Source organism: Chinchilla lanigera, unplaced genomic scaffold (genome assembly GCF_000276665.1).
Source record: "Chinchilla lanigera isolate Chin_1 unplaced genomic scaffold, ChiLan1.0 scaffold00067, whole genome shotgun sequence".
Classification (NCBI taxonomy): Eukaryota; Metazoa; Chordata; class Mammalia; order Rodentia; family Chinchillidae; genus Chinchilla; species Chinchilla lanigera.
Window position 1 is genome coordinate 12,822,016 of NW_004955468.1, and position 19,259 is coordinate 12,841,274.

Below are 19,259 nucleotides of genomic sequence, written 5' to 3' on the forward strand. Positions count from 1 at the left end.
GCACCACCACTCCTAGCTTTGATTCCCATTCCTATTCTGAAGGTACCCATAGTGGATTTGAGTAGTATGGTGTAATAGAAACAGTTCAAACCCTGGGGTTAGATAAATCCTGATCTCAAATCCATCTCTGCCACTTCTTACCTTTCAGATTTTTGGCAATCATTTAATTGAACCTTAGTTTCCTTATCTGTAAAATGTACAGAATTGTTACATGGATTAAATGAAATAAAAGGTGAAGTTTTTATCTACACAGAAGACCTAACTCAGTTCCTGGCACAAAATGAGCATGAGCATTATGTAAATGTAAGTTTCTCTTCCCCATTTCCTGACCACCATCAACCCAGCTCTAGATTCTAGCCACAGGTCTCCGTGACAACCAAGGAAGAACACCCTCCCCAAATGACATTTGCTCCAATACATGAAAATATGATCCTTATCACCCAAAACTTTAATGAGAATGAATCATCATGCTGTTCAAATGTAAAAATACAAATTTTATTCTGAAACATTCACCCTCACTATAGTGGGGCCTAAGGCCCCACCAGTATACAGAAGCAGTCCTAGGTCCTGACTCATGCTGTTCCTCTTTCCTAAAATGGGAGAAAGTTATTTCAAGGGAAAAAGGAAGGGGTAGAGAAATCTCAGGCAGGACCTCTCATCTGTAAGATGATTGGAGACAAAAGATGGGGTCCAGTCTTTCCAACAACACTAGGATTCAAAGAGCTTCTTGAACATGTTCCTCCTGATCTGGAGCTAAGTAGGACAGGAGATATTGAAGGGTCTAAGAACAGAACAGGAATGGGCAATTCTAGAATTTTCTGTGTGTGGACTTTGACCTGGTCTTGTGTTCCCCGCCTCTACCTTCAGCTTCCGCAAAGAGAAGTTCACAGCCTCAGAGAAGCCTCAGAGAAGGAGCTTAGTTGGAATTCCCCTTCTATTCTTCACTTTGAAAAGTCTCTTAAGTTTTCTGTCTGCTTTGTGTCCCCTTTGGTCAGTGAGCACTCTTCATGGGAACAGGATCTTGCTGACTTTCTTGAGAATCTCTAGAGTGCTTTGTGTCTGAGGCAAGCTCAAATAAACCCACCAAGATGGTGCCTCCCACAGTCACAGAGAGTAGCTGGAGGGCCCAGACCTGTAAACTGAGACACTACAGCTGCTCAGGAAAAAAGAGACAGCCAATCAGGCTCCCCAAAGATTCCAGATAACTTGGTCTGCTCTGCCCAGTGCATGGTTCCTAATCACAGTCCTCCTTTCCCAGGGTTTACCTGTGTTTCAAATGCATATGATCTGCGCTGGGGGGACAAAAGAAGGACAGGTGGCTGGGGTTCTCCAGAGGGCAGACTAAGCCGACTTCGGGGTCCAGATTCTTCTGCACTTTCAGGTGGGAGTTCCAGGCAGCTAAGGGGCCGAGGAGAGTAGGCAGGGATGGTGCGACACGGGGAGGTTCTGTTGATGAGGCTGTAGTCCACTCCCCCAGTACAGGTCTGGGTCCGCCGAACTCCCTGAGCCTCAGTCCTCTGGCGGTCCCGGGCCAAGGCCACAGCAGCATCAAAGGAAAGACTGCCCCCATTCCTCCAAGAAGATCGGGAAGCTCGGGACACCCACGCCCTTTCCCCAGGAATCACATCAAGCCGGCCAGGCCTTGGACATGGGTTTGCCGGTGCCACATGAATCTTGCTACACATTGCACTGGGCACCTTGGCAAACTGTGGTTTGGGTGGCACCACAGGCACAGAGCGGACCTGTTGGACATGAACCAGGCTAGAAGCCAGGCGCATACCCACACCACCAGCTGACCCAAAGGGACAGGGGCACAGATCACAACCCACGGGACTCAGCTGTCCCTCAGGTTCTGTCTCCTCTGACTGGGGTGGCTGTGGGGTTGCCTTTTCCATCTCAGAAAACTGGACATTGCCCTCATTGGTACTGTCAACTTCTAGGGACTCTATATCTGGCCCTTCAAAGAGGACCCCTTCTTCCAAATGGTCATCTCCAGCCCTCTGGTCTCCCTCAGCCTGTTCAACCCCACTTCCCCATTCCTTGCTGACCTCCCCATCTCCTCCTTTAGCTGCTGCTTCTGTGCTTCTGCTGTCTTCACTGTGTCCTTGGTCTTCTCTTGCCTTTTGGTCCTCATCCCCCTTCTGCTCTTTGACCTCATGCCATCCTCCTTCAGTCTCTTGTTTGTATACAGCTTCCCACTTCTCCTTAGCAACCAGGTGTTCCTGGGCTCCATGCTCTGGGTCCCTTCCAACTTCTGTGGGGGCTTCCTCTTCTTCTTGCCTAGCCTCTTCTTTTTCAATTATTTTTTCCTTCTCTGTGTCTTTATGCTGTTCTCTTCTTGGTTCCTCCCCACTCTTAGCTTCCTCTATAGTTTCAACCTCCTTCTGTCCTTGAGACTTCTCTCCCTTGGCCTCCCTCTCTTCCCCCTTCTCTTCTTCCAAGCTAACCATCATCTCTTGGCTTCCCTCAGCCTCCTCTCCTTCCTCACCACCCTTTCCATCCATCACCTCAGGCTCTGGACTGCCCTCAGCCTCTTCTATGATGCTCAGGCTGCTTCTAGGCCCTGCCTCCTTGTCCTCCCCAACTTCCCAGCATGCCTGATCTTCTTCAGCCTGCCCTGCAGCTTGCCTTTCAGACCCTACTGCCTCTTCTTCCCTACTCCCTACACTCTCCCAGGTCAGGGATTTAGGCCCCAGAATGGGACTTAGGTCATCGTAGGCACTCAGGAAGACTTCCTCCCCGTTGTCCTCTTCCACTTCAGGCTGGGGGCCAGCAGAATCCAGGGAACAGCAGCTGGGAGCCAGAACATACTGTGCCTCATCTAGAGACAGGTCATCCAGGGGTGGCTCTACCGAGAACTCCTCCACCTGTAGGCACAGCATTGTGGCTCAGGACCAGGTGGCCCTGTCCATCCTCTGGACTCCATACCACCCTCAAACCCAGCGCAGCTCCTCCTTACCTGAGGCCCAACTCCCAGGAGCTCCTCCAGGTAGCCCATCCCAGGGTCGTCCTCCCCAGGGGAGAAGGCTGCTCCTGTTGCTCCTGCCTTGGCTACCTCCCCATCCTCCGCCCCTACCCACTCAGGCTCTGAGCTGCTTGAGTCCTCTAGGAAGGAGAAGGAATCCTGCACCTCCTGGGACAGGCAGTCCTCCAGAGCAGGAATCATGTCTGCTGGGCCTGAGTCAGCCAGGGGACCCGGAGCTGGCTTTGCCTCCAACTTCTCATCTGTTGGGGGAGAGGTAGTCCCAGGAACACAAAAATCAAGGCCAGCCTTGACTCTTTCTTTTTTTTTTTTTCTCCAGTACCGGGAACCAAACTCACGACCTTGCACTTGCCAGGCAGGCACTTTTGCCGCTGAGCTAAATCCCCAGGCCCTAGCCCTGACTCTTTCTAACGTGGTTCTTCCTAGCATTGATATGGTAGGGACCCAACACAGCTATTCCACATAGCTGATCCCCTTAGACCCATCTCTAATTAGTGGCTTATGGCTACCATTGTGGAGCCCCTGCCAGGTGCCAAGCACTATGTTTTACACTTTACAACTCATCATCTTATTTGCTCAACAAAGCAAACTATTATTACATGGGGTATTGTCTGAGACTCAGAGAGATTGAGCAACTTGTCCAAAGTCACACCACCAAAATCTGAACCCAATACTTAACTCTACATCCCATGTCCTTACCTCCTGTCGCATGCTGCCTCAGGACTTCTCATTAGTACCACTTCAAGAACTGGAGCCAGAGCAAGGATCAAATCCCAGCTCTGCCCCTTCCTATCTGAGTCAATTGCAAATTGCTTAACCTAAGTCTCAGGTTCCACTGCAGTAATATAAGGATAACAATAATACCCACGTCATAAGATTTTGAGAAAATGGAAAGAGCTAATGCCTGCAAAGTGCCTAACATAGCCCTCGGCTCATAATAAGCCCTTGGTAGAAGTTAGCTGTTAATGCTACTATGGTTATTACCCCCACCCATCATATTTAGTAATCCCTGCTGTATGTGTGACACAGACCCCATCCTTGGGTACATCAGTCATCTGAAGGCTGCCAGAGAGCCCCTCTCTGAGGATTTCACACTATCTGATCACGTTGCTGAGCACCCCAAGCCTGAATCCAGCAAGGCAGCTCATGGTAACCACCCAAAAGCCTGTGGGCTGAAGCCTTTACCTATCTCAGTGCATCCTCAACATAAGAATTCAGTCTAGGGGCTGGGGATTTAGCTCAGTGGCAAAAGCGCCTGCCTGGCAAGCGCAAGGTCATGAGTTCGGTTCCCGGTACCGGAGAAAAACCAAAAAAAAAAAAAAGAATTCAGTCTAATGTCTGGTCCTCTTTCCAGTCCTCAGCAATCCCTGGGTCCTCACCTGGGGGTCCAGGGCCAAGGCCAGGACCAGGGCCCGGGCCTGAGGCAGGGCTTGGCCGGGGCTGTAGGGCAGGACACTCAAGGCCACGGGTGAGCCTGGCCAAGGAGACATTGGAGATGATATTGGGAGGCACGCTGAGGATCGAGGTGATGTGCAGCGGGAGGTTGACATTGTAGGGGTCTGAGATGTGGACACCAGCACAGCGCTCTGCACGGCTGCTGCCCCCAGCTCGGATGGCTGACCGCCCAGCTCTCGGTGTGCCTGGCTCCGAGTTCGTGCCACCTGGTGCCTCTGCTTCAGGCTCCTGTTCACCCTCTACTGCCTCCATAGAATTGTTCTGCAAACTCTCAGGAAGGAGTGGGCCTGGCCCGAGACTGCTGGGCCCTGCCAGCCCCTCTGGCTCTGTGGAGGAAAGAGAGGATCAGGGAGGTGATAGTCTCAGCTTCCAGGGTCCTAGACACCTCTAGAAGGCTCTGGAGAATGCTCTCTGCCTTCTTGGGCCACAGAGGCAGGACAGCTTAGAAAGTACCAGGCCCAACTTCCTTTGGCCATTACTATATATCCTCCACGCAGCCAGCACACCAAAGGTCACCTTGTCTGCACATACCTAGGGAACCCCCTTCCCTCCCTGCAAATACAGTCACTGGCCATCACTCCCACACACAAGCACATACACCACATGGTCCCTTCCTGTAAACACTCATGGACTCGCCCATGGATTAGATGATAAGCTCGCCAATATAAACTTGGCATCTGTCACCATGGCTGGTGTATAAGCACTTATTAAATATTTTTGGCCACATTTACACACACACACACACACACACACAGGCCTCACTGTTGCTCACCCAGCACATGTACACCCAGGGGCATACCCCTGTGCTCACCATCACTGGCCCCCACTGCAGCGCTCAGTGAGTCCATGCTCTTGGCTGGCCGCAGTGTCCCTTTATTGGTTTTGTCCTCTGAAAGACAGGGATGTGCATAGAGCCAAGGGCTTTGCACACCATCGGCAGAGCTCCCCTGTTCTGCCCAGACTTACCCCTGTCCTCAGCTCCCCGTGGAAGTTTTCGCTTTGTCTCATGACCAGAGCGACCCAGATTGAAGATAGATCTCCACTTCCTGACTTTCAAAGACCCCTTTCTCCTGCGGGTGATGGAGAAATAATTGGAGGTTGGAGCCCGGTGATCAGTGCAGCCGGGAAGGGCTCAAAGGCAGCCTTACTTGTGCTCTGCAATCTCAATGATAGTGTGGTAGGGCCGTATCTGAGGGGGTCCATCACCAGCTTGCAGGATGCTAGGCAGGTGGTAAGGTAGAGACCTGGGCATGAGGTCATCAGGGCTGCCTGATGCCCGGGGCACTAGCATTGATCGCCATCCACCTTCCATCTCACCACCTAGGAAAAGAAAAGGAATTGGCAAAGAACAGAGCGAGAGAGGGACATTGGGTACCCAGCCCTTCTTCTCACCAGTTACCAGCTGGGGATGTATTTGGAGGTCCCAGAGGACAGTCCCTCCACTTATAGCTCCACAAGAACATGTCTTCATGAACAAAGAGGGCCAGGAGATCCCAGGACATTGGCCTGGCAGGGTGGGGCGGGGGGGTGAGCCTTCACTAGTTTTGGGAGCCAGGACACTGACTCAAAGGTCAAGCTATGCCTTGGACAGACAGCAAAAGGGGCCTGCTCAAGTTCAGACTGCTGTTATCTCTCCAGGATCTTCTCCATGTGACTATCACCAACATTTCTGGAGACTCAGTTTTCCCATCCTTAAAATAAGGAACTAGTTAACCTTTAAAGTTGTTTATAACTCTGACAGAACTAGGCGTGACGGTGCAGGCCTGTAATCCCAGTACTCTGGGAGGCCGAGACAGGACGATCACAAGTTGAAGCCCAGCCTGAGCCACTTAGTGTCTTACTGAGACCCTGTCTCAAAATAAAAATTTTAAAAAGGGCTGGAGATGTATCTCAGTGTGAAGGCCTTGGGTTCAACCCCCAACACTGCAAAAAAAAACCCAAAATACTCTGACATGACTCCCCAAACCGAGAGTGATGATACGTGATGAACAGGAAGGGCACTGACCAGAGAGGAGGGCAGCACCCCCGAAGAGCTGATCCACATGTGTGAGGATGAACTCCACGACGATGGACTGCACTCGCACCTCCATGAAGGCTGCTGTCCCATTGAAACCTGAGGCCTCTATGTCCTTAGACCTGTGGAGATGTAGAGTTATGCCCCCAGCCTACCACAGTTTCGCATCCAAAGTCTCTCTGAAATACCTTACACCAATGATGGCAAACCTTTCAGAGCTTTCAGTGATAACACACAGCCAGCTGCGGCACTCATGCTGCAGGTTCACCACTACTGCCTTATACTCTCTCCCCTGCTTGCCCTTGATCCCATCTCCACCTCTTATACCATAAAGTCTCAAATGCCACCTTCCCAGGAAGCCTTACTTGGATGCCTCCTCAGGATTAATCTCTACTTTCTTTGCACATCTCCTCACGCTGCAGTACAAGACAGACTATGAGAAGTGAGGCATTTCACCTCGCCTTGTTCCAACATGAGGGCTATGCGGGCCAGCTCTCTAACAGACTGAATGACATTTGCCCCACAAACATTAGGCAAGGACCTCTCAAGTTCCTGTCTTAGTGCTCAGTGGTACAGTGTAGGAAAAAACAAAGGCTTTCCTCTTACGGACTTCACATGATCTCAGAAAAGGGGCTCGAGGGCTGGGGAGATAGCTCAATGGCACAGTGCCTGCCTGGCAAGTGCGAGGTCGAGAGTTTGATTCCCAGCATGAAAAAAAGAAATAAGGGGCTGGAGTGGGTGAGCCCCGTCCCACTGAACTCATTCATGAGATCCCACCCCATTCTGCAGTGAACCCACATAGCCACACCCCCATCCCGGAACAGCCTCCCAGAAGTTAATGTCTCCTGGGATCCCTGAACACCGCCTCTACACACACCCACCTCAGCAGGTTGGGGGCCCATACGATGGCCAGGTTGCGGGCGTGCATGTTGGTCTGGGCACTGAATGAGGCCATGTGCACCAAGTGTCGCATGAGAAACTCCAGGGTCCTGTGGAAAGTAGAGCAGGGATCACACAGGGGACACCCGGCCAGGCTTGGGAGCCGAGGGGGAAGAGCCAAGACTTCAGTGGGTAGAAAGACTGGGCTAGAGGGGAGGAATCCCACCCACTGGGGTGCAGGGAGGGAGCCTCACACACCTGTAGTTGGGGACAGGGAGTTCTTGAAGCACCTCTAGAATCTTGACCAAGCGCTCAGGCTCTAGTTGTACAGCAACAGCCTCCTGATGGGGAGAAGGGTGTAAGAAGCAGGAGTTGGTGACCCAGTACGCCAAGCCCTGAGGACACATCTGCTGCATGTCACACTGCTCCCACCCTGATCAGATTTCACAGAAGATAGTAGCTGAACCTTGATGCTGCTGCTTAATAGTTTTGTGACCTTGAGTGACTCACTACCACTCACTGCCTCATCGTCCTCACTGGTAAAGCTCTGGCCCTGGGACATCAGCGACTACACAGTTGCCCAACATCTGCCCAATCTATCCTATGTGGACCGAGCACCAGTGCTGTCCAGGGTCCCTCAATGTCTTGCACAATAAAGTGCAACTTATTCAAAGTATTACTCAATTCAGGAAGCCAATTTGGGTATGTGTTTGCTCATTCAAAAGATGTTTAACATACAATTAGAGTTCATGGCAGGGTAACCCTGAAAAAGTTTTACTTCGAAAAAATGTTATTTTTCTCTTAGGTGTTTCCCAAGGGCCTTTGAGCTCTGACAACAGAGCCTCTATCTGGAAAGTCTGGGTGCATCCTGAGGGCTTTAGGGGGAGGACACAGTGCAGGGAGGAGGAAAGGAAGACAGACCTAGGGGAGGGCAGAGGGAGCAGGGCTAGGAGACTTGGGGAGGAAGGATCTTTCCCCCAGAGTCCTTTGCTGTGGCCTCTGTCATTCAGGATCATGAGGACTGCGGTTGGTCTGTGACACACCTGTCAAAACCAAGGTGGCCGCCTCTGAGCCTTGTCTCCCACCATTAACCCCCACCCTCAACTCACAGCAAACTTGTCGTAGAGCCGGTAAGTGAGCAGGGGATCTGGCAGTTCTCTGAAATAGGCCTTACACAGGGAGGAGACGCAGTGAATGTCCTGCAGGTAAACGTCCCGCCGCAGGTCGGGCTTCCTCTCTGTCTCAAACTCCTGCCTGGGGAGGTGCAGAGTGCTCAGGAGTGGTGGGAGAAGGGGAAGAGTGGGGAGAAGTTTCCAGAGCTGTGGAGATGGTTCCAGACGGGCTTACAGGCTGACACATGTGGCCCAAGGAAGGAGAATCTTGGGGTATGTGTATGTACATATGAGGCAGCCTGTGTGGCACCGTGTATGTGGACATGTAGGTGTGGACGTGAGATATAGATGCAGACAGGTAAGCGCATGAACGGATTATGTCAGGGATGTCACTGTAGCTGTGAGTAGCAATGTAGGGATTAGGTGGGTAGTAGACCTAAATGTGTACCTCAGGGTAAGTGGAACGATGGATGGATGCAACTTTTAGAAAGAAACATATGTAAACCTTCATGAACTTGGTTGGATCAGCCAACAGTTGCTCAGATATAACATCAAAAGCATAAGCAGCCAAAGAAAATAGATAGCTGAACATCAAAAGTTGAAACTTTTATGTGTCAAAGACACTATCAAGAATGTGAACTCTAGCCAGATGTGGTGGTGTACGCCCATAATCCCAGCACTCAGGAGGCTGAGGCAAGAGGTTTGCCACAAGTTTGGGGCCACCTTGTGATACAAAGGGAGTTCACGGCCAGCCTGAACTACATAGTGAAATCCTGTCTCAAAAAACAACAAAGTGAACTCTATAATTTGATCCCCAGCACCATGCCCAAAAGAAAACCAACAGAGTGAGAGAAAATAATTGCATTTTGAATATATCAAGACCTCTTTTTTTTTTTTTTTTTTGTCTTTTTGAGACAGGGTCTCGCTACGTGGTTCAGGCTGACCTTGAGCTCACTTTGTAGCCCAGGCTGGTCTCAAACTCACAATGATCCTCCTGCCTCAGCCTCCTGAGTGCTGGGATTACAGGCGTGTGCCACCACGACTGGCAAGACCTCTTCTTATAACTCAATGATCCAACAAAACAAAACAAACCCCAAATAACCTAATTTAAAAATGGGTGGGGCTGAGGATATAACTCAGTAGTGGAGCACTTGACTAGCACATGGGAGGCCCTGGGCTCCATGCCCAGTACCAAGGGAAGGAAAAAAAAAAAAAGAATAAAGAACAAAGGATTTGAATAAGCATTTCTCCAAAGAAGAAATATAAATGGCCAATAAACATATGGAAGGATGTTCAACATCATTAGTTACTAGGGAAATATAAATATAAATTGCAATAAAATATCAGTTCACACCCACCAGGATGGCTATAATAAAAAAGATACAGTGACAAATGTTGCCAGGGATGTGATGAAATTGGAACCTTATACATTTCTGGTGAAAAGGTAAAATGACACAGCAACTATGAAAAACAGTTTGGAAGTTACTTTAAAAGTTTGACATAGGGCTAGGGATATAGCTCAGTGGCATAAGCGCCTGCCTGGCAAGTGCAAGGTCATGAGTTCGATCCCCAGTACTGCAAAAAAAAAAAAAAAAAAAAAAAAAAAAAATTGACATATAGTTAATTATCATTTGGCCCAGCAATTCCACTTTTAGGTATATACTCAAAAGAACTGAGAAATATATGTCCACAAAAACACTTATACATGTTTATAGCAGAATTATTCATAGCAGCCAACAGGTGAAAACAACCCAAGTAGCCATCAACTGAATAAACAAAACGCGATATAGCTGTACAATGGAGTATTATTCATCCATAGAAAGGAAGTACTGGTACATGCTACAACATGCATGACCCTTGCAAACATTCTAAGTGAAGACAAATACAAACCACATAAACACATAGAGCTCCATTTATATGAAATGTTCAGACTAGGCAAATCCAGAGACAGAAAATAGGTTAGTGGTTGCCAGGGACTTGGTGGAGAGGAAATGTCAAGTGACCACTGATGGGTACTGAGTTTCTTTGGGGATGGTGGAATGTTTCGAAGGTAGATAGCGATGATAGTTGCACAATGTTGTGAATATACGAAAAACTATTGAATTGCACTTTTTTTTTTTTTTTTTTTATCCAGTACAGTGATTGAACCCACTGAACTACATCACCAGTCTGTTTTATTTTCTATTCTAAGATATGGTCTTGCTAAATTGCCCAGGTTGACCTCAAACTTTCGATCCTTTTGCCTCAGGCTCCCAAGTCACTAGGATTACTGGCGTGTGCCATTGCACCTGGCTTTGAATTATACATTGTTAAATGATGGATTTTATGGTATATGAGTCCTATCTAAATTTGTTTTTAAAGATAAGTGGGTATATATGGAATGATATATGTGGGAGTAGAAAGAGTGTGTGTGTGTGTGTGTGTGTGTGTGTGTGTGTGTGTGTGTGTGTGTGTAAGGCCTCTGCCCCTGGTCTCCACCTCATCCAAGCTCCTCCTTAAGACAGCACCTCTCTCTGCTTTCCCCAGCACCTCTTACTGCAGTCTTCTGGCTCAGAGCTCTTCTGCACCACTGTGTGACTCACCGGAGCTTCTGGATGTTGGAGGAAACCCCTGAGAGGCGGTAGATCCCATCCACCACGCCATGTTCCTCCACAAACTCTGCACAGCTCCTCAGCACCTGGGGCACTGGAGACACAGATAGGCAGAGAATGAGAAATCAGAAAGTCTGTAGGGATCTGAGAAATGGAAGCATCAGGGAAAAGGACTGGGGATGTTGAGGGCAAACTTCATGGAATAAAGACTTTTTAGACACCAGGTATGGTGGTGCATGCCTGGAATCCCAGAGCTCAGGAGGCTGAGGCAGGAGGGTCACGAGTTTGAGGCTACTCTGGTCTACATAGCAAGATCCTGTCTCAAAAAAACTAAAAACAAACAAAAAATCAAATTCCCAAGACAACAAACTTGTCAGAAATATTGTCACAGGCCACCCACTCCAACTTGCCAACCTTTCTGTAGTATCTCTACCCACTAACCCTAGAACCTTGGTATAAACCCCTCAAGGCTAGCCTAAACTCCTAGACTTGTGTCATCCTCCTGCCTCAGCCTTCCTGGTATCTGGGGCTACATGCATGCACCACCATGTCCAGCCTAATGGGGATGCTGCTGCTGCTGCTGATGTCTTTTTGAGACAGGGTTTCACTATGCAGTTCAGGCTGGCCTTGAACTCATTTTGGAGCCCAGGGCACTGAACTTGCAGCAATCCTCCTGCCTCAGCCTCCCAATTGCTGAGAGTACAGGCATGTGCCACCACACCTGGCTATTAATGGGGATTATTTTGCAGCACTCCCTCTGGTAAGAAAGCTCATGGCTATTAGTTCTACTGTAGGATAGTACATGAAACAGTGTCTGACATCCAAAGGGGGGAAGCCCCCTGTGCCAGGCGCTGTGCTAATTGCTCATGTGTGTGATGTCATTTAGTTTTGTAAATTAAATCTGCTACTTCCCATTTCACTGATAAGAAAATGGAAGATCCAAAAAATAACCAGTACCCAGGAGCATCTTGCGAGAGCCAGGACTCAAATCTAACACAGCAAAAAGCTGTATTCTCTCTCCTGTCAGTAGACTGTAAGTTCTTAAGGATAAGATTTTTGGTTTTTGTTTGTTTGAGTGTTTTTTTTTTTTTTTAAATTTTGGTTGTTTTGTTGTTGTTGTTTTTGAGACAGGGTCTCACTGTGTAGTAAGGCTGCTTTTGACCTCACTATGCAGCCCAGGCTAGCCCTGGGACTTACAATGCTCCTGCCTCAGCCTCCTGAGAGCTAGGATTACAGAACTGTGCCACCATGCCCAGTTCTTCAGGACTAAGATTTAAGTGTCTTTGTATTCCACATATTTTCTGACTTGATGTCAGGTGGACACCATGACAACTGGACATGACAGGTCCTTGGAAACCATGTGTTGAATCCCTACTTCATAAGGCCACATCGTTCTGTCCCAAGCTCTTCCTTGTTTTAAATCTTTTGCTGAAGTGCACCCAGCCTCACCTCAGCTAAATACTTGTTGCTTACCTTATCGATAGAGCACGAAGTCTAAACCCCAGCTGGGTACATAAGACCCTTCACAAGCCAGGTGCAACCATCATTCCATTCTCACCTCCAGCCACTTCCCCAACAAACCCTGTGACCAGCCTTTGGCGAGTCCATGAACAAACCTTGCTACCATCACTCATCACCACGGTGTGAGTGTGATCTGACCCTCAGAGACTGATGTGCTAGAAACTCCATCCCCAGTGTGGCGATGCTGAGGTGGTGGCACACTTCAGAGGTGCTGCCTGGCGAATGACAATTAGATCGGGAATCCACCCCACAAGCAGGTGGCACTGTTTCCTGGGAGTGGATTGAGTCTTGTGTGACTGCGTAGTTCTCATGGGAAGGAGTTGTTATAAGCAAGGGCACCCCAGACATTTGGTTCCTGCTGCCTGCAGCTAGTTCCTTTTCTACTTCTCTGTCCTACTGTGACACCACCAGGTGACCCTTGCCACAATACTTCAGGATCCTTCCAGCCACCAGAACTAGGAGCCAAATAAATCTCTTTATGAATTACCATGGTCCAGGTATTCTGTTACAACAACACAGAACAGACTAAGACACTCATGTTATTCTCTTGCCTGGAAATATCCTCCCCTCTGACTGGTGAACTCTTCTACAAGCCTCAACACATGCCTCAAACATCATCTCCTAGTGGCACAGTGACACATTGCCTGTAGTCTCGATTATGGAGGAGGCTGGGGCAGGATGATCACTTGAACCCAGAGTTCAGAGTGAGCCTGGGCAACAGAACAAGACTGTCAGAAAAACAAATAGAGCTGGATGTGGTGGCACATGCCTGTAATCCTAGCACTTGAGAAGCTGAGGCAAGAGGATCCCTGAGTTCAAGGCCAGCCTGGGTTACATAGTAATTTCAAGGCCATCCTGAACTGCAGAGTGAGACCCTGTCTCAAAACAAAACACCAAAAAAACAAAATAGAGCGGGGCATGTAGCTCAGTGATAGAGTACTTGCCTAGAAGCATGAGGCTCTGGGTTTGATCTTTAGCACCACAAAACATCATATCCTCAGGGAACAGGGATGTAGCTCCTGGGTAGAGTTCCTATGTACCAGGCTCAAGGACCTGACTTAAGTCCCTAGTACAAAATAAATAAATAAGTAGCCTCCAATTCTGAGTCTTTTGCTTATATCTGTATTTTAGATCCCACTGTTCTTTTTTTTTTTTTTTTTTTTTTTTTTTTTTTTTTTTGGTTTTTCTCTGGTACCGGGAACCAAACTCACGACCTTGCCCTTGCCAGGCAGGTGCTTTGCCGCTGAGCTAAATCCCCAGCCCCCCCACTGTTCTTTTTGTATCTGTATTACAGTACTTGTTGCACTTCATTAGCATTAGTTTTGGTTTTTTTGTTTTTTGATTTTTTGTTTGTTTTGTTTTTGGTTTTTTTTTTGGTCTTTTTGAGACAGGGTCTTGCTATGCAGTTCAGGCTGGCCTTGAGCTCACTTTGTAGCCCAGGCTGGTCTTGAACTCACAATGATCCTCCTGCCTCAATCTCCCAAGTACTGGGATTACAGGCGTGTGCCACCACACCCGGCGCAGCATTAGTTTTTTTTGTTGTTGTTTTATTTTGTTTTGTTTTGTTTATATCTATACCTCCCAACAACTGTAACATTCTGCCAGCATCTAGCACAGATATGGTGTTCCACATATGTTTGCTAAAAAACTCAGCAGATTAAGAATCTACTGTAAGAATCGCTGACATCCCTTGGAGATTTCAAGGCTAAATTTTTTTTTTTTGTCTGTGTGTGTGTGTGTGTGTGCATCTTTTTGAAACAGGGTCTCGCTATGCAGTTCAGGCTGGCCTTGAGCTCACTTTGTAGCCCAGGTTGGTCTCGAACTTGCAACAATCCTCCTGCTTCAGCCTCCCGAATGCTGGGATTACAGGCGTGCACCACCACACCTGGCATTCCCCTGGAGATTTCATAAAGAATATTCCTTTTTTTTTTTTTTTTTTTTTTTTTTTTCCAGTACTGGGAATTAAACTCACGACCTTGCACTTGCCAGGCACTGTGCCGCTGAGCTAAATCCCCAGCCCCTCATAAAGAATATTCCTTATGACAAAATATTGGACCCTTTCCCCAGCACTCAGGAGGATGATACAGGATCATCATGAGTTTGAGGCCAGCCTGAGCTACATAGCATGGACCTGTCTCAAAAAGCAAAAAACAAAAATAAAATAAAAAAATAAAAAAGCAAAAAACAACAAAACAAAACAAAATATTGGATTTTTAACAGCAACTCACCAGAGAAATCCCTCTATGATGTCAGTGTTTCTCCTCATCTACCTGTTCTTTCTTTTATGGACCTTACAAGTCTTGTATGATTATGTTTACCTCTGTAACCACTAAGAAGCTCAAAGCCCACCTGGAGGAACCAGATGGAACCACCTGACATGTTTCTGGGGCTGACCTTCCTGCTTTCCCTTCACCCCAACTCCTCCACTCCTTTATTCTGCGTGTTGGTAGTGCAGGGTTGCGGAAGTCACACCAAGTTCTTCGTGGAGCAAATATAAAAATATAGAATGAAGGAAACGGTCAATGAATCCTTCAGTCAATATCTTTCGGCTCTCCTCATCTGACCTGTTTTTCAAAACCTTTACCCTTCTGCCCTCCTCAGCTAGGACTTGGGTGAGACAAAGTAGGCATCTAGAGTGCAAAAGTTAAAGAATGAAGGGAAGGAAGGAGGGAAGGAAGGAAGGAAGGAGGGAAGGAAGGAAGGAACAGAGGGAGGGAGGGACGGATGGACGGACGGACAGACGGACGAAATCCTCACTCTCAGGACTGTGAAAGTGCCAGTAGTGTGCATGCATGGTCCTGAGAGTGAGACCATGTTTAAGAATGAGCCGCCTACCACAGCCAGGCATGGGGGCTTAGGCCTATAATCCTAGCACTCGGGAGGCTGAGGCAAGAGGATTACCACGAGATTGAGGCCATCCTGGGCTACATTGGGAGATCAAGGCCAGCCTGAAGTACATAGCAAGACTGTCTAAAACGAACAAGCAAACAAACAAACAAGAATGAGCTACCTAGTCAGGTGTGGTTATGCACATCTGTAATCCCAGCACTCTGAGAGGTTGAGGTGGGAGAACCACAAGTTTGAGCCTCACCTATGCAACTGTCATAAAATTAAAAAGGACTGGGGGATGGGGGAAAAAGCCCCCTAGCACCGGCTGACCCTGAAAGACTATTTCCTCAAATATTACACCCTCAGCCAGGCTTGGTGGCTCACACCTGTAATCTCAGCACTCTGGAGGCTGATGCAGGAGGATCCCTGAAAGTTTAAAGCCAACCTGGGCTACACAGTGAGTTCCCAGCATGAACTACATAGTGAGACCTTGTCTCAAATTTTAAAATTGCATCATCATCACCTCTCTTGCCTCAGCCTCACAACATTTCATCCACCGTGCGTGCCCTCAGGACCTGCTCCCACTTGCCAGGCTGCCCTGCACAGGTTCTCAGTGCTGAAAGCAGAGCAGAGGAGCCCCTCCCTGTTGGAGCTGTGTACTCCCTTGGGTGCCTGATGAGCCACCAGCTCTTTGGGCCATTGCGTTACCTGATAACTCTGATACCTCTGATAAACCCCCAGGTCCTTGGCACAGGAGCATCACGCAAACCAGGTCTTCCCCATCCTGTCCTCAGTTGATTTTGAACCTGCAGAGAAGGCCCTTAAAGAGCACTGCAAGAGCATCAGGAGTCAGAACCAGAGAGGAAATGGGTCAAGAGATGCGAGAAGAGATAACAGGTTAGAGAGATGGGGGCGTTGGGGAGATAGACGTCAGAGGTGAAGTCAGACGCAAGTCAGAGGCAAGCCAGAGTAACGGAGGCCAAGGGAGGGAGATGGGAAGGACACGGGAGTGGGGTCAGGAGGCAGACCCGAGACTTGAGGATCTGGCGGATGTGAAGTCCGAGCAAGGTATCAAAGAGATAAAATTAGGAAAAGGATAAGCTCAGTGCAGATAGGACTTGGGGAAGAAAAAGCCACTGGGGCAAAGAGCTAGGGGAGATGGAGCCAGCCTGTGAGGAGTGGGGAAGTCAAGACTGCAAGGGAAGCTCAGTTCACGACAAAGCCTGGGCTTTCATTTCATTTCTTAGTGGGTCTCGGCTTACAGAGAGAAGGTATCACCAGCCACCCTTTGTCTTTCTGCTTTCTACCTCTCCGTACCAGGAATAACTGGGGGAAGGAGAGGGGCTACCACTGCCACTCTGGTACCCAAGATCCATCTCTCCACCCTTGGGCTCAGGTGAGGTTCTGGCGATAGGCAGCAGGTGCTTTTCGCCTGCTCTGGGATTCACCTGGGGTCAGGATCCAGCAACCAGAGGGGTATGCCCTCCCAGCAGCCCACCCTTCACTGCGCCCTTCACTGGCTGGGAAGGTCGGTGGAGGCCAGGAGGGTTACTGCAGTGGGATTGGGGCTGTCTGTAGCCTCAGCTTCAAGGCTGGGTTGGCATTACAACCACAGGAAAGGGTAGTGCCGGCATGAGGAGGCTGAACTAAGTTTTCAGAGAGCTGAGGGAACATCACCGCCAATGAAATCATGAGGTCCTCAGCCAAGAAACCTCACTCTAGAGAGAAATCGTTGTTCAGGGGTAAGCCCTGCTCAACGGCTGTGCTGTGTTTGCTCTGCCCGCCCCAGGATAAGAGGAAGTCTCCTGCCTCAGCTGTTCACCTTGGAGGGGGCTCCCTTTGCAGCCCTAGGCCAGTAGGGATGGGGCGGAGAAAAGGGAAGGAGGTGCCTGGGGACAAAAGGGTGGGACTAAGAGCAGGAAATGAGATGGGAACCACCATCACCCTCCCGCTACTGCAGGCACCACACAGAGAAGGGGATAAAGAGGAAATGACAGATTGGGGTGGGGTGGACTGGGGAGTAGAATCGTGCCCTTCCTCTGTAAGGAGCTCAAAATGCCGAAAACAAGCTGGGCTGGGCTGGTACACAGGTTCCATTTCAAATCAAATGAAGGAACAGTTTTGAGTGACTGCTCCGTTCCCAACACTGTGGGGAAGCCGAGTGAGCCCTGGTCCTGCCGACTTCCAAGCCTTCTCCAAGGTAATGGAGGGAGGGAGCCAGGTGACCCCACATCTAGGGCCCTCACCCATCCTCTTTTGCAGCTTCCAACCAGGCCTGAAGCCATCGCTTTCATCTCCCAGTGCTGTTCAAGAGCTTCTCCCCTCGCCATCCACCGTGCACCTGTCTCTCCTTCCCATGGAGAGTCAGGGAATCACAGAAACCAAAGAAAGAGGCCATCGCTGTCCCACACCCTCCTGCGGCCCTTCAAGGTGCAGAGAGGCAGATCCTAGTGCCTGGGTGCTTCTCCAGCTACAATGCTGCTCCCTCCCCAAGTACCACCCTCAGGCTCCTGTAGTTAGGGCCGGAGGCTTCTCCGGTAGCTTTTTATTCAAACCCAGCACCACCCACTGGCCCCTCCGCCCCTCCTTTCCTGACCCTGTCACCTTAGCCCCCCTGTCCTGTCCCTCATCCCTCTGCCCACTCCCCACCTGCTCCCGACACTGCCCTCCTGGGGTTTACCTTCCAACTGCCTCGACCATCCCATCCCCAGAAAGTCACAGGGAGCCACTCGCCGTCTTCTGGGTCACATTTCCTGTTGGGCCTGCTCACGGGTCTCACGGGTAGTGACTTGGCTACTGCCCTTTCCCCAGGAGCACCTAGAAGCTGCTTCTGTCCCTCAGACCAGACGGAGCTGGAGAAGCTTGGTGGCTGCCCACCTAACCCACCCGCCCTGAGGTGGCCTCCTTACCCTCCTGGCCTGACTGCTGCAGGTGCTCCTGCAGGTCGCACCCAAACACCCGCTCCTTCGAACTGCCCTTCTTCTTTCCTTTCTGCCGAGACTTCATGGCCGGAGCCCCAGAGCTCAGGTCCAACCACCTCTGTCCCCCAAGACCTTTGCCCTACCGGTCCCTCATGGGATCCCCACAGGCCACTGGGCCTGGCCTGGACCCAGAGGGCAGGGCTCCGAACTGGGGGTGGGGGTGGCCTGGGCAACAAGAAGCTCCTGCCTCTGGGGCCCCAGCCACACGGAAGTGGCTGTGGAAGAGGAAGCTGCCAGGACCCTAGTACAAAACTTGTCTCGTGGCCCAGCCAGGCACTTGCCTTCTGCCCCTGCGCAGCTCTAGGGGAGCAGGAAGCTGTGCAGCTCCTCAAACCCGCTTCCTGTTAGAGCATCTTTGTAACCACAGGGCCCGGGGTGGGGGAGGTAGCTGACACACATCCTCACCCATTGCTGGGGCCTCAGCCATTGGTCAAGGGGAGGTGATGTCTGAGTCCTGGGTGGAGTGATGGCTCCTGGGGCAAGAGCAGGTGACTGACATCTCTAGAGACCACAGTTCTCAGGTCTGAGTGGAGACCTGAGGTTTGCCTGGGAGCAGGGCGCAGGGCTGTGGGAGCCTCAGCCAGGAGGGAGAATGCTGGGGCTCTGCCTCGGATATGCCTATCACCTCGGTCAAGCCACAGTACTTCAGGGAGCCTCGGTTTCCACACAAAAGCCAATGAAGAATCAGACCAAATGATCTTTGAATCCTCCCAGCTCTGACGATCTGGAACTAATTTGAGTTTCAGTTTCTTTATCTGTAAAATGAGCACACTGCTGTCTACTTCACACAGCTATTATAAGTTGTCAGTACAACAAAAGATTTAAAGCATCTGCACAGCAAGACACTGGTCCGTAGCCTGTGGAAAACAATTCTTTGCCCTTTCCCTCCCAGCT

The 19,259-nt window shown here is 49.7% G+C and overlaps 1 protein-coding gene across 2 annotated transcripts; it reads right to left on the reverse strand.

Moving 5' to 3' along the window:
* Positions 1 to 473: 473 nt before the first annotated feature.
* Arhgap30 (Rho GTPase activating protein 30) lies at positions 474 to 18,690 on the reverse strand. 2 transcript variants are annotated; one of them, XM_005400233.2, is made up of 12 exons: positions 18,294 to 18,690; positions 11,026 to 11,128; positions 8,441 to 8,585; positions 7,590 to 7,672; positions 7,334 to 7,441; positions 6,444 to 6,574; positions 5,587 to 5,758; positions 5,405 to 5,508; positions 5,250 to 5,327; positions 4,363 to 4,764; positions 3,131 to 3,225; positions 474 to 2,867 (listed from the first exon to the last, which is right to left on the reverse strand). In XM_005400233.2, exons 1-12 carry the CDS (start codon positions 18,388 to 18,390, stop codon positions 1,239 to 1,241), a joined length of 3,147 nt encoding a protein of 1,048 aa, XP_005400290.1. In that variant the 5' UTR covers positions 18,391 to 18,690; the 3' UTR covers positions 474 to 1,238. The 2 variants fall into 2 exon arrangements, with proteins under 2 accessions (XP_005400290.1, XP_005400289.1); XM_005400232.2 differs by having other exon boundaries at positions 2,960 to 3,225.
* Positions 18,691 to 19,259: the final 569 nt, after the last annotated feature.

Excerpts from the sequence above, each read along its gene's own strand:
- Arhgap30 (XM_005400232.2), bottom strand. The coding sequence starts at position 18,390 with ATGAAGTCTCGGCAGAAAGGAAAGAAGAAGGGCAGTTCGAAGGAGCGG. Across the intron at positions 8,586-11,025 it reads TCCAACATCCAGAAGCTCCG|GCAGGAGTTTGAGACAGAGA; the intron begins GTGAGTCACACA and ends GCACCTCCCCAG. Across the intron at positions 5,328-5,404 it reads ACGGGGAGCTGAGGACAGGG|AGGACAAAACCAATAAAGGG; the intron begins GTAAGTCTGGGC and ends CCTGTCTTTCAG.